The sequence below is a fragment of the Xenopus laevis genome, chromosome 6L (genome assembly GCF_017654675.1).
Source record: "Xenopus laevis strain J_2021 chromosome 6L, Xenopus_laevis_v10.1, whole genome shotgun sequence".
Taxonomy (NCBI): domain Eukaryota; kingdom Metazoa; phylum Chordata; class Amphibia; order Anura; family Pipidae; genus Xenopus; species Xenopus laevis.
The window spans coordinates 8,486,053-8,498,616 of NC_054381.1; the positions used below are offsets into that span (position 1 = coordinate 8,486,053).

The 12,564-nt window shown below is 42.2% G+C and overlaps 2 protein-coding genes across 5 annotated transcripts in view; one reads left to right on the top strand and one right to left on the bottom strand.

Annotated features, from left to right (window-relative positions):
* Nucleotides 1-2,319: 2,319 nt before the first annotated feature.
* mrpl55.L (mitochondrial ribosomal protein L55 L homeolog) lies at nucleotides 2,320-9,109 on the bottom strand. Of its 2 annotated transcripts, none has more exons than XM_018267040.2 (4): nucleotides 8,976-9,109; nucleotides 6,417-6,565; nucleotides 5,218-5,419; nucleotides 2,320-2,521 (listed from the first exon to the last, which is right to left on the bottom strand). In XM_018267040.2, the coding sequence occupies exons 2-4, from the start codon at nucleotides 6,461-6,463 to the stop codon at nucleotides 2,366-2,368; spliced, it is 405 nt and encodes a 134-aa protein (XP_018122529.1). In that variant the 5' UTR covers nucleotides 6,464-6,565; nucleotides 8,976-9,109; the 3' UTR covers nucleotides 2,320-2,365. The 2 variants fall into 2 exon arrangements, with proteins under 2 accessions (XP_018122529.1, XP_041421682.1); XM_041565748.1 differs by having other exon boundaries at nucleotides 8,934-9,034.
* Nucleotides 9,110-9,213: 104 nt separating this feature from the next.
* guk1.L (guanylate kinase 1 L homeolog) overlaps nucleotides 9,214-12,564 on the top strand; it is a 23,936-nt gene continuing 20,585 nt past the window's right edge. Inside the window, exon 1 of one of the 3 annotated variants that reach the window (XM_018266580.2) lies at nucleotides 9,214-9,236. Coding sequence is in view for 1 of the 3 variants with exons in the window: in XM_018266578.2 (XP_018122067.1) it covers nucleotides 9,646-9,688 (43 nt within the window). In the remaining 2 variants the exon portion in view is untranslated. Of the gene's footprint in view, nucleotides 9,237-9,305; nucleotides 9,689-10,067; nucleotides 10,090-12,564 lie in introns of those variants that run through there. The other 2 variants (XM_018266578.2, XM_018266582.1) reach the window with 2 other exon arrangements.

Consider the following 12,564-nt stretch of genomic DNA (forward strand, 5'->3'; position numbering starts at 1 on the left):
GATGGTGAATTTATTCGTCAGGCGCTAATTCGCGGCTAATTCCTGCAATTCTCCGCCGGCCAATAAATTCACGAAACCGCCTCAAAAATTCGCCTGCGAAAATTCCAAAAAACGGTCGTCGGCATCAAAAAAATGGACGCCAGCGTCAAAAACGAGACGCTGGTGCCGTTTTGAGAATTTTTTCCCGTTTCGGGAATTTCACGGGAAATTCGCAAATTTTGCGAAGTGAAATGCTCCAAATTCGCCCATCACTAGTATTTTTTATTCCTTTCATACATTAGAACATGTTATCCAGCTTGTTTGTGGTAGGTCTAGAAATGGGCAGTTCCTAATTTGTGCCCCATTGGATTCCAGCAAGAACTTAGAACTTTTTGATTGATTCAGCACTATGGACATTACAAAAGAGGACTTTTGCGGTATTCATTATTTTAATTACGTGAAATGACAACATATGTTTTCACTTATACACTGTTTGATTGACACGTATTGTATGTGACCTCACTTCCTGTATATACACTTAAACGCTTGTATCACTGAAATATCTTTACACTTGATAAAGGGCACCTGGCCCGAAACATGTTGTGTGTAATAAAGAGCACTTATACGCAGCGCTGCGTTTTCATCCGACAGTAATCTGTCTTTACAAAAAATTAGTTGATTCGTTTTTTTATTTAATTCTCTTCCTATTCTGCCTCTTTCCAGCTTTCAAATGTGGGTCACTGACCCCGACAGTCAAAAACCGGTGCCTGGATCAACTTGTACTATGAGCTATCTCCCATATCCCTGTATTCCCTCACTTGCTAAACACCATCCAACCCCTTCTTATACCTATCTAATGTATCAGCCTGTACCACTGATTCAGGGAGACAATTCCACATCTTCACAGCTCTCACTGTAACAAACCCCTTCCCAATATTTAGCTGGAACCTCTTTTCTTCTAATCGGAATGGGTGACCTTGTGTCAGCTGGAAAGACCTACTGGTAAATAAAGCATTAGAGAGATTATTATATGATCCCCTTATATATTTATACATAGTTATCATATCTCCCCTTAAGCGCCTCTTCTCCAGCGTGAACATCCCCAATTTGGCCAGTCTTTCCTCATAGCTAAGATTTTCCCTTTACCAGCTTAGTTGCCCTTCTCTGTCCCCTCTCTAATACAATAATGTCCTGTTTGAGTGATGGAGACAAAACTGTACGGCATATTCTAGATGGGGCCTTACCAGTGCTCTATACAGTGGGACCCCCTCCTCCCGTGACTCTCTGCCCCATTTAATACAACTCAAGACCTTATTTGCCCTTGATGCTGCTGACTGGCATTGCTTGCTACAGACAAGTTTATTATCTACAAGGACTCCAAGCTCCGTCTCCATTATGGATTTGCCTAGTGCAGTCCCATTAAGGGTATAAGTGGATATTGTTACATCCCAGGTGCAGGACTTTACATTTATAAACATTGAATCTCATTTGCCACTTAGCTGCCCAGATTGCCAGTTTGTCAAGATCCTGTTGCAAGTGTCACATCCTGGATGGAATTAATTGGGCTGATAGTTTTGTGTCATCTGCAAACACTGATACATTACTTACAACACCCTCCCCTAAGTCATTAATGAACAAGTTAAATAAAAGTGGACCCAATACCGAGCCCTGGGGGACCCCACTAAGAACCTTACTCCAAGTAGAGAATGTCCCATTAACAACCACCCTCTGTACCCGATCCTGTAGCCAGTTTCCTATCCATGTGCAAACGACTTCATTAAGCCCAACAGACCTTAGTTTAGAAAGCAGTCGTTTGTGGGGCACAGTATCAAACGCTTTGGCAACATCCAAATAGATCACATCTACTGCCCCCCCACTGTCCAGAATCTTACTTACCTCATCATAAAAGGAAATCAAATTCGTCTGGTACATACCTATTGTCTGCCTCCTATAGTTCGGAGTCCTAGAGGCTCTCAGATGGGCGCAGTTATCACATTTTCTGCAACCAGGGCAAATTGGACCCTAGCAACTATAGAGCTGCTAAAAAACCCAAAAGCCACAAAACGTAACGGTGGATTACAAACGGATTCAGAATATGACAGTTTACATCACTGTATGTACAGTGTGTAGCCCCCTAGCCCAACAGTCTGCACTTCTTTCAGCTGATCTGGTTTATAATGATGGATCAAAGCAAGAAAACTGGATGCTGCAGAGTAACAGACACAACGTATTGCCCATGAGATGAAGACTCCGGCATGAAGAGGGTTAACAGCATAATCCTGCTCATTATTCCATGTACATCATTAAAAAAACAACTATACTGAATGCCAAAGAAAGAAATAGGGTTAGGGAATACATTTATTAACATTTAGAATCAAAAAGATCCTTATTTTTTCTTCCAAAATTGACTGTATTGGTCTACACTGAAGCCGTCCTCAATCTCCTCTCTGTCTTGTTTCACTTTAACCTTCTTGGCCTGGTCCCGCTTGCGTAGCCGCGCCTTCCTTTCCTCCTCCGAGAGACTGCTGATATCCACCGGCATCTGGGAACGAGACTCGCTTGTTATGGTGGAAGCCATGGAATTACTGCTGGCACCTATGTACTGTTATAGGGGTTGTTCACCTTTAACTTTTAGTATGTTATAGAACGGCCAATTCTAAGCAACTTTCCAATTGGCCTTCGTTATTTATTTTATAAAGTTTTTGAATTATTTACCTTCTTCTTCTGACTCTTTCCAGCTTTCAAATGGGGTTCACTGACCCCATATAAAAAATAGTGATGCACCGAATCCAGGATTCGGTTTGGGATTCAGCCTTTTTCAAACTATACAAATATGTAACCAGTAGTAAATATGTAACCAGAGTAAGTTTACCGCTGTGCACGGTGGGCCCCGGGTGCACATGCTCCGGACCTTCAGCAGACAGTAGAGCAGACACCAAGAAACATCAAAAAAAGGCTGGCACAAGCCCGAACCCACAAAATAGTAAAGCCGGAGTCAGATTGTAAAAGTTTAAAAGGCTTAGATTTTATTCTCCATAATTAAGAACTAAGGCCTGACGTGTTTCTCGTCTATCAGCGACACTTAGTCATAGGATTAGCCTACCTGGTAGACACAAAACGCGTCAGGCCTTGGTTCTTAGTTTTGGCCTTTTTCAGCAGGATTCAGATTCGGCTGAATTCTTCTGCCCGCGGAACTGAACCCGAATATGCAAATTAGGGACGGGGAGGGAAATCGAGCGACTTTTTGTCACAAAACAAGGAAGTAAAAATTATTTTTCCCTTCCCATCCCTAATTTGCATATGCAAAATCGATATGCCGACTAATCTTTCGCGAGGAATTCGGGGTTCGGCCAAATCCAAAATAGTGGATTCGGTGCATCCCTAGTAAAAAACAAATGCTACACATTTATTGTTAATGCTACTCTTTATTAATCATCTTTCTATTCAGGCCTCTCCTATTCATATTCCAGTCTCTTATTCAAATCAGTGCATGGTTACTAGGGTAATTGGGACCCTAGCAACCAGAGCTGCTGAATAAAAAGCTAAATAAGTCAAAAACCACAAATAATAAAAAATGAAAATCAATTGCAAATTGTCTCAGAATATCACTCTTTACATCATACTAACAGTTAATTCAAAGGTAAACAATCCCTTTAACCATCTGACTGCCAGGCACAGAGACTCACTACTTGTCTTCACACAGTCATAGACCAAAAAAGACCCCAGAAACTGAGGGCACTTATACCCCTTTATCACCTGTGGGAAGTCTTGCTCCCTGCTGGCAACTCAGCATCCAAAATACTTTTCCATTGGGAGTTAGCAGTGGTGATTCCCATTCATGGAAATGAAAACATATTTCTGGGTGCCACCTGTAGGGGGTGCTATTTCCTGTTGGGCTACAAAGTGCTTTGTGTGTCATTGCCCCTATTGGTTGACATAGAGCTTCCTTTCTTATAGAAGGAATACCCCTAGTGCAGTTTCAGTCTTCCCTACACTCTCCATTGTTCTCTGGCTGGAGAGAACCTCCCCTAAAAGCAGATCTTTCACTACAGACTGAATCTACGGGATCCCCCCCCCCATTGATACCTCAAAGGGGTGGTTCAATTTTATGATAACTTTTAGTAGGTTATAGAATGCCAATTGTAAGAAACATTTCAATTGGCCATCATTTTTTTATAGTTTTTAAATAATGTGCCTTCTTCACTTTCCAGCTTTCAAATGGGGGGTCACTGACCCCATGTAAAAAACAAATGCTTGATAAAGCTACACATTTGTTATTGCTACTTTTATTACTCCTCTTTCTATTCAGGCCTCTCCTATTCATATTCCAGTCTCTGATTCAAATGGTTTCTAGGATAATTTGGACCCTAGCAACCAGATGGCTAAAACTTACAAACTGGAGAACCGCTGAATAAAAAGCTAAATAACTCAAAAACCTCAAATAACAAAAAATGAAAACCAATTGCAGATTGTCTCAGAATACCCCTCTCTACATCATACTAAGGGTTAATTTATAGGCGGACAGACCCTTTAAATCTGATTATTTCCGTGCTTGTATTTAAAGGGAAACTATCGCGAAATTGAAAATTTAATATTAGCTTCCTCATACTGAAATAAGAATCTTTCTAAATACAATCAATTAAATATTCTGCATTGTTTATGAATTAATCAAGTTTATCTTCACTATCCCTCTCTCAGCATCTGTTTCTCTTCATTCTGTGTTTATGCAGCAGTTGGGTGTCAGATGAATGATCCAATATATCTTATAGGGGGGCTCCTTTCCTAGCAGATATATTAGAGCTCACTCAAATAACTGATTCCAGTACAAACAAAATCGAACAGAATTTCTGTCTTTTGCACAAATTCTGCATGTAGAGAGACATGATGTCTGGTGAGTTTAATAGAGTGAGCTCTAATACATCTTCTAGGTAAAAGGAGCCCCCCTATAAGATATATTGGATCTAACTGTCAATGAATATCTGACACCCTAATGATGATGAGAAACAGATGCTGAGAGAGGAATAGTGAAGATAAACTTGATTATTTCAGAAACAATGCAGAATTTTAATTGATAGTATTTAGAACGTTTCTTATTTCAGTATGAGGAAGCTTATATTAATTTGTAATTTGTACGATAGTTCCCCTTTAATGATCCCCAATTACATATAAATAACTGATTTATATGGGCAGTTACTGTCCATGCATGTCTTACATGTATCAGAATCCAGAGCTACTCACCATGAGGATCCTGCGGGGCTCCTTGTACTGGATGGTGATGGTAGAGCCGTCGGGTTGGACCAGTAACACTGGATACTGGTGGATGTGAGTCTTCCGGCCGCAGCGCACTATGGAGGTTCTGTTGGAGTCGTGGAGCCAGGGGGAGCCGTGTAATTGACAGGCAGCAGGGAGGAAAGATCTACAGGCCACGGGCTGCAAGAGGCTACAGTGAGAATAAGTCAGAGGTTTACTGGAATAGATCACACAATGGGGGTCATTTATCAACACTGGGCAAATTTGCCCATGGACAGTAACTTATGGAAACCAATCAAATTGCTGCATTCATTGTTCTACTTACAGCTGGCTTCAAAAAGCTAATCACTGATTGGTTGCTATAGGTAACTGCCCATGGGCATATTTGCCCAGTGTTGATAAATGAGCCCCAGTGAGTTCATATACAGTCAGGACATAACTATAAGGGGCACAGACCCTGAGACTAACACATAGGTAACAGGCTCATAGTGGCAATCTATTCTTATTACCTCTATAAAAACTAGTCAATATCTATTAAAATCCTGCACCTCATTGCTATTTCACTATATTACTTAAAACATTAATTTTTTTATGTTACTGTTCCTTTAAGTCTTATATAAACAAGCTGCTGTGTAGCCATGGGGGCAGCCATTCAAGCACAGGATACACAGTAGATAACAGATAAGTACTACTATAGTTTATATAAACAAGTTACTGTGTAGCCATGGGGGCAGCCATTCAAGCACAGGATACGCAGTAGATAACAGATAAGTACTACTATAGTTTATATAAACAAGCTGCTGTGTAAGGCTACAAATGTATTGTTATTGCTACTTTTTATTCCTCATCACTCTATTCAGGCCTCTCCTATTCATATTCCAGTCTCTTATTCAAATCAATGTATGGTTGCTAGGGGAATGTGGACCCTAGCAACCAGACTGCTAAAATTGGAGAGCTGCTGAATAAAAAGCTTAATAACTAAAAAAAACACATTATAATAGTAAATGAAAACCAAATGCAAATTATCTCAGAATATGACTCTCTACATAAGACTAAACGTTTATTTAAAGGGGAACAACCCCTTTAAAGAGTTATATCCTGATCCTATCTTGTCAGGGTCACTCTCAGTCCTTTATAGAGTTGGGTGCCACACGTATGTCAGTGAGATGCAGGTGTAGGGACCTTACCTGTAGGCAGAGTGCAGGGCTGCGCTGATTCTTCCAAGTGACGCCATTGGCAGTTAACGGGCCACGCGTTGAACCATGAAATGTGAAATCGGATAATCTTTTATGGAGTGTTAATGCCACGGATTATTCTTTGCCCATTAGCGGAGAGTCTAGAACACAATAGAAAATCGTCAGTGTCAGGGAAGCAGCATCAGGACTGAGCTAAACACAATATGTATCAATGTAACTGCAATGGAAAGCAGCTTCTGTCGGCAGCAGGGAACTGGGGGCCCGGGGCCCAATGGGTCTGCCGCTTCAGGGGCCTTGAGTAGTCATTTGTTGGACTTCCCGATACCCATGGGGAGGATTCGTGCTGACCTTGTTGTGCTGTGGGTTTGCGTTTTTAAAACTGGCGGCTTCCAACTTCCGGTTTTATAGGCGTGAGCCAGCCCCGCCCTTTTGTGACATCACTGGCAGGGCGGGTCTATAAAAGGAGGTGCTGGCGGGCACAGGTTTGAGCTTTTCTTGACCAGCACATTACTAGCCTGGAGAGTTGCCAGGTTGGCGGTTTTCCAGCCAAATTGGGCTACTAATTTAAAGCCCAGGTGGGTTCTGAAAGTACAAACTAGCCATGGTACCGATTTGGGCCATTGGTTGGTTTGTACTTGGGAAACCAGCCAACGTTTTTTTCTTGCCCAAATGTGCCAAGCCTGCGTCTCACAATGCATGTTGGGTAATATAGTTTTTGTTTAAAGGAGAAGGAATAGCATTTTACACTTGGGGGTGCCAAAAATTAAGCACCCCCAAGTGACTACTTTTACTTACCTGACACCCCGGGCCGGCGCTCCAATCAGCACAAAAACGCACCGGCCTGGGTATTTTTTAGCCACCAACATGGAGAGATTCTGCTTCATCGGTTTTCAAATTTCATGGGGCAGACGCATGTGCAATAGAGCCGACGGCTAGACTTTAAAGGAGAACTAAACCCTAAAAATGAATAGGTCTAAAAATGGCATATTTTATGTAGTGAACTTATTGCACGAGGCTAAAGTTTGAGCTTGTCAATAGCAGCAATGATCCAGGACTTCAAACTTGTCACAGGGGGTCACCATCTTGGAAAGTGTCTGTGACACGCACATGCTCAGTGGGCTCTGATTGGCTGTTGAGAAGCTAAGCTTAGGGCTCGTCACTAATTATCCAGCAGAAAATGAGCTTCCCTGGCTGTAATATAAGCTGATGCTACAGGTTTGCTGATTATTCAATTCTGATGCTAATTGCACTGGTTTCTGTGCTGCCAAGTAGTAATTATCTGTATTAATTACTAATCAGCCTTATATTGTGACATTTCTATTCTATGTGTACTGTATATTGTGAGTGGGTCCCTAAGCTCAGTAAGTGACAGCAGCACAGAGCATGTGCAGTGAATCAGCAGAAAAGAAGATGGGGAGCTACTGGGGCATCTTTGGAGACACAGATCTTTACTGCTAAAGGGCTGTGGTTGCCTTGGGCTGGTACAGAAGCACAAAATATCATGTACAACATTTCTACCTACTTCTTTAATTAGGCTTTAGTTCTCCTTTAACGAAAAAGCCGACTATTCCGCTCTACTGCGCGTGCGTCTGCCCCGGGAAATTTGAAAACCGATGAAGCAGGAAGAGGATCTCTCTATGTTGGTTGCTAAAAAAAAAAAACCCCAGGCCCGTGCTGTTTTCTGCTGATAGGAGCGCTGACCCGGGGTGTCAGGTAAGTAAAAATAGTCACTTGGGGGGTGCCTCACTTTTGGCACCCCAATTGAAAAATGCTATTCTTTCTCCTTTAACACTTTGCCGACTGCCAAGTTGAATGTAAGACTACAATACCCAGCATGCACTGGGACTGACGTGTGTACAAAAGGGAAATTGCCAGATTTTGGGCTCTGTTCCCCAATCTCCCGTCACTGTTTCACATTCTCCTGTGACTTTGCTCAATGTCAGACAATTGTGGGGCACAAATCCACCAATATGTCTAGAGGTTGATCTGTTTTACTAATATTTATTGTAATTATAAATGAATTAGGCCCCAGTATCTCCTGGGCCCCCTGTAGTTACTCCCCCGTGAATTTATGTCATTTTGCTTCATGGAAATATTTGTGAGACAGTGAAAAAGATGTATTTTCACAAATATTCATTTCTTTTTTTTAGACTTTTTTCACTGCACATATTTGGCTATTTTTGGGGCTATTTTTGTAGTTTGTCCGGGTGTCCCTCCAGCCCAGGGTCTGTCTGATCTGCTTGTGACTGTGGCTCAGTTCTCTGCTATTAATCATGTTTCAGGAGTCACAACCAGCAGTGCACAGCTATGGATTCATCATCACTTTGGGAAGTCAAGTTACAGGTGAGTGTCAGTGCAAGGAGAATGTCGGGAGATGTAGTTCAGTGACAGGGAGTCACGTGGCTGTGGATCAGGGTCACCCTGAGCTCCTGTCTCTTTATTTGAAGGCACAATGAGGGCACCGGGGTCGGGAATGGTTTTCAGCCACTAAAATAAACTGCTACCCACCAAACACCCGCCGCTACTCTCCACGACTCCTCCGATACTCACGGGACCTGCGGAATTGTCGCTACTGCTGCCGAACTCATTCAGCGCTGATGTCACGGTCACGTGTCCGAGGAGGGGGAGGAGCCGAGGTTGGAGGCGGGGCTGAGAGTCCCGGTGTTACTGAACATCCTGAGCATCAGGCGTAAGGTACTAATAGTACCCGGATATAAACTGGTCTCTCGGCACCCGGCTGTGCCCCGGACATGCAGCATTATGACTTGTATATGAACCAGGCGGGAAACGGAGCTTGATGTAAATGGGGCTGTGAGTAATCAGTCCTTGTGAAACCCATTGGACAATACAGACAGTAAACCAAACAGCATTCTTTTTTTTTAAAACTTTTATTCCCTCACAAGACACAATTTTGTGCTGCCGCTTTCCACACACAACACGCCGCACAGGCTGCAACTGATTGCGTCATACAATATGCGCCGCTAACTGCGCAGTTCCGCCCTCACCAGCCTGTCGGTCTTTCTGATTGGCCTGTTCGTTATTTGTGCCGCCTGTCCTGCTACGGAAAGCGGTTGGGGCCACGCCTCATTGTAGACTAGTACAATGAGACGTAGTGGAACTCGGACTCCGCCTCTCCTTCCTTTGGCTCCGCCCTTTCACTGTAGCGATTGTTCCACGTGGTCCCGCCCAGTGTTGGTGTGTGAACAGCAGCCTGTGCTCCATGATCAGCAGCTGGAGGCAGATCTTTCGGGTAACGGCTGCAGGTATGTACTGAACAGGGCTGTCTCCATAGCGACTGGGACCGGCTCAGTCACCTTCTCTTTTCCCTCTCACTCTTCATTCCCTCCATTTGTTACTCGCCTTTTAGCCACCTCAATGCTGTCCAACCAACGACCAATAAGGGAAGCCGGCGTTGGCCACTCCCCTTTAAGCCACACCCCGTTATAAGAAGAAATGCTTAGACAATACAGATGTGAAAATGTGTTTTAAAGTGACACTTTCTTTTCAAAATATGAATCTACAGTAAAAGTTACCTATAAGTCATATTGATCGTTTCTTGCTGAGAGGTTTGTTTATGTGATTAATTGTCACTTGAAGTTCCTAAACCTGACCTACAGTCTGAGCTGTGATCAGCTGAATAATGTGGCACTGACAGTGATTACAGGTATGTACAATACAGGTGTGTACAATACAGGTGTGTACAATACAGGTGTGTACAATACAGGTGTGTACAATACAGGTGTGTACAATACAGGTGTGTACAATACAGGTGTGTGCAATACAGGTGATTACAGGTGTGTACAATACAGGTGATTACAGGTGTGTACAATACAGGTGATTACAGGTGTGTACAATACAGGTGATTACAGGTGTGTACAATACAGGTGATTACAGATGTGTACAATAGAGTCCTGCGCGGGTCCATTTTTTGGGACCCGAACCCGTCCCGTACCCGCAGCATGCAATCCGCAACCCGCATTCTTACCCGCTTGGACCCGCAACCCGACCCGCAAGTACCTTCTCTGCAACCCGGACCCGCGACCCGCTAACCATCAAGAATCAGGAAGTGCTGTCATTATAAACCGGAAGTGACATCATTGGAAGTAGATATGATCAGAAAAAAGGGGAGTAAAACCGGAAGTGCTGTCATTGTGTACCGGAAATGACATCATCAGAAGTGGGCGTGACCAGAAAAAAGGAGCAAATATTTATATTGAGAAGATCCGCAGCCCGACCCGCAACCCGCAGAACCGCCGACCCGCGGGTATACCCGCACCTTGAACTTCAACGAAAAACCCGCATGGTACTGCAGGTTTTTGCGGGTAACCCGCGGGTACCCGACCCGCTGCAGGACTCTAGTGTACAATACAGGTGATTACAATACAGGTGATTACAGGTTTAAACAAAACAGGACTTTTACAGACTCAATCTGATATGTGAACAGCGCAGGGGTCAGTTGATCTCAGTACTGATTCCTTTTGGTGCTTTACACAAATAATCAATGAAAGACGGACACACGGGAGTGGGGGTGTTAGTTGGACCGAACTCATTCAATCGCTCCTCCTCTCTCTGTCTCTTCCCCCTCTGCGTTACTGTTCTGCTAATGTAGTTCTTGTGCTTGTCATTACCCTTATAATTGGAAACATAGGGCCACAGCCACTTCCTGATTCTTAATCACTAATGACAATAGTTTGTTTGTGTTACTGCCCTAATGATGTATATATGTATACTGTATACAACCAACACCCAGTGGTCTTTATGCAAGATGTGGCAAGGGAATCCCATAATCCCGGGGGGAGGGGGGGCAGGCTGCCAAATTGTTAGGAACCCACCAGTCATTACAGTCACTTACCTGAAGTAGCCTGGGCTACTTCTCTATGAGCATCATGTTGCCTCATGTGGATCCCAGTATAGCACTGGGCTTGGTGTGTAAGTGCAGTACAGATAAATAGCATCAAAATCCGGCTTTTCATTCTACTGCGCATCCACAAAGTGCCCACGAGGGATTCCTGGATAGAGGGATGATGGCACCCTAATCCAGGATTTGGTTCTGCAGATGCAACTTTTGTATCGACAGGTCGTATATGATACTTATTTGTGAACTTTTGTAATTTTTTAATGCACTTTTTTCACTGATTTTTCAAAAGCGAGTGCTGCCTTCTTCTTGTCTGGATACGTTGTATATTTTGTGTGGGAAGGAAACGGAACTTCCCCTTTGAGGCTTTGCACCAACAATCACTTATTAAACCGACATCGAGCAGCGAGTGCTGCTAAATGCTTGTTTTGTATATATATATAGGATCGTCTCTTGCTACAGAGGGAGGCCTTTTGGACTCATGACAGTGTGACTCCCAAAGGGTTAAATACTTACCTGCAATATAGTAGTTTTTTACCATTAAGATGAGTCAATAGTAATTATTTGTGAAGTTTCACAGGCAACTTAATTGTTTACTTATGTTTCAGATTGAGGGCCCTATAGTGATATATTTAATGTTATATTTGGGCCATAATGCTATTACAAAATTTTTTTTATCAGCTTGTATAATGGGCACTCTTATGAATGTTATGTTTTTAGATATTTTATGTGGTAATAATATATGCACTTATACACTTTTTAGAAGTACTATTTATAAGCCATAGCACTTTATATTGCATATACTAAGCACTTTAAATATTGCACATAATAAGCACCTTATATTTTGCATATATCATGCACTGGTTAAATTAAGATGCAAAACGAGAATTGAGTCACTTCCTGTATGAATTAATGAGGGGAGGGGTATATATATGGTGAATTGTTTGGCACATGTTTTACCTTGAGAAAGGTCCCAATAGGGATCGAAATGTCACGTCGGATACATATGCAATAACACTTTTTCAATTTTTTGCAAAAACCCTGGTGTTGCTGGTCTTTCTTTCTCTATATATATATATATATATATATATATATATATATATATATATATATATATATATATATATATATATATATATATATATATATATATATATAATTTCCTTACCGTGCACCCAGGTATTGTTTCCAAACGGAGTGCTGTCCACAACTCAAATATAAATATATATATATATATATATATATATATATATATATATATATATATATATATATATATATATA

Coding starts and splice junctions, on each gene's coding strand:
- mrpl55.L (XM_018267040.2), bottom strand. CDS start 6,463: ATGGCGTCACTTGGAAGAATCAGCGCAGCCCTGCACTCTGCCTACAG. Junction 5,420..6,416: donor GCCCTGCACTCTGCCTACAG/GTAAGGTCCCTA, acceptor TTCTCACTGTAG/CCTCTTGCAGCCCGTGGCCT. Junction 2,522..5,217: donor AGCCCCGCAGGATCCTCATG/GTGAGTAGCTCT, acceptor TCTCGTTCCCAG/ATGCCGGTGGATATCAGCAG.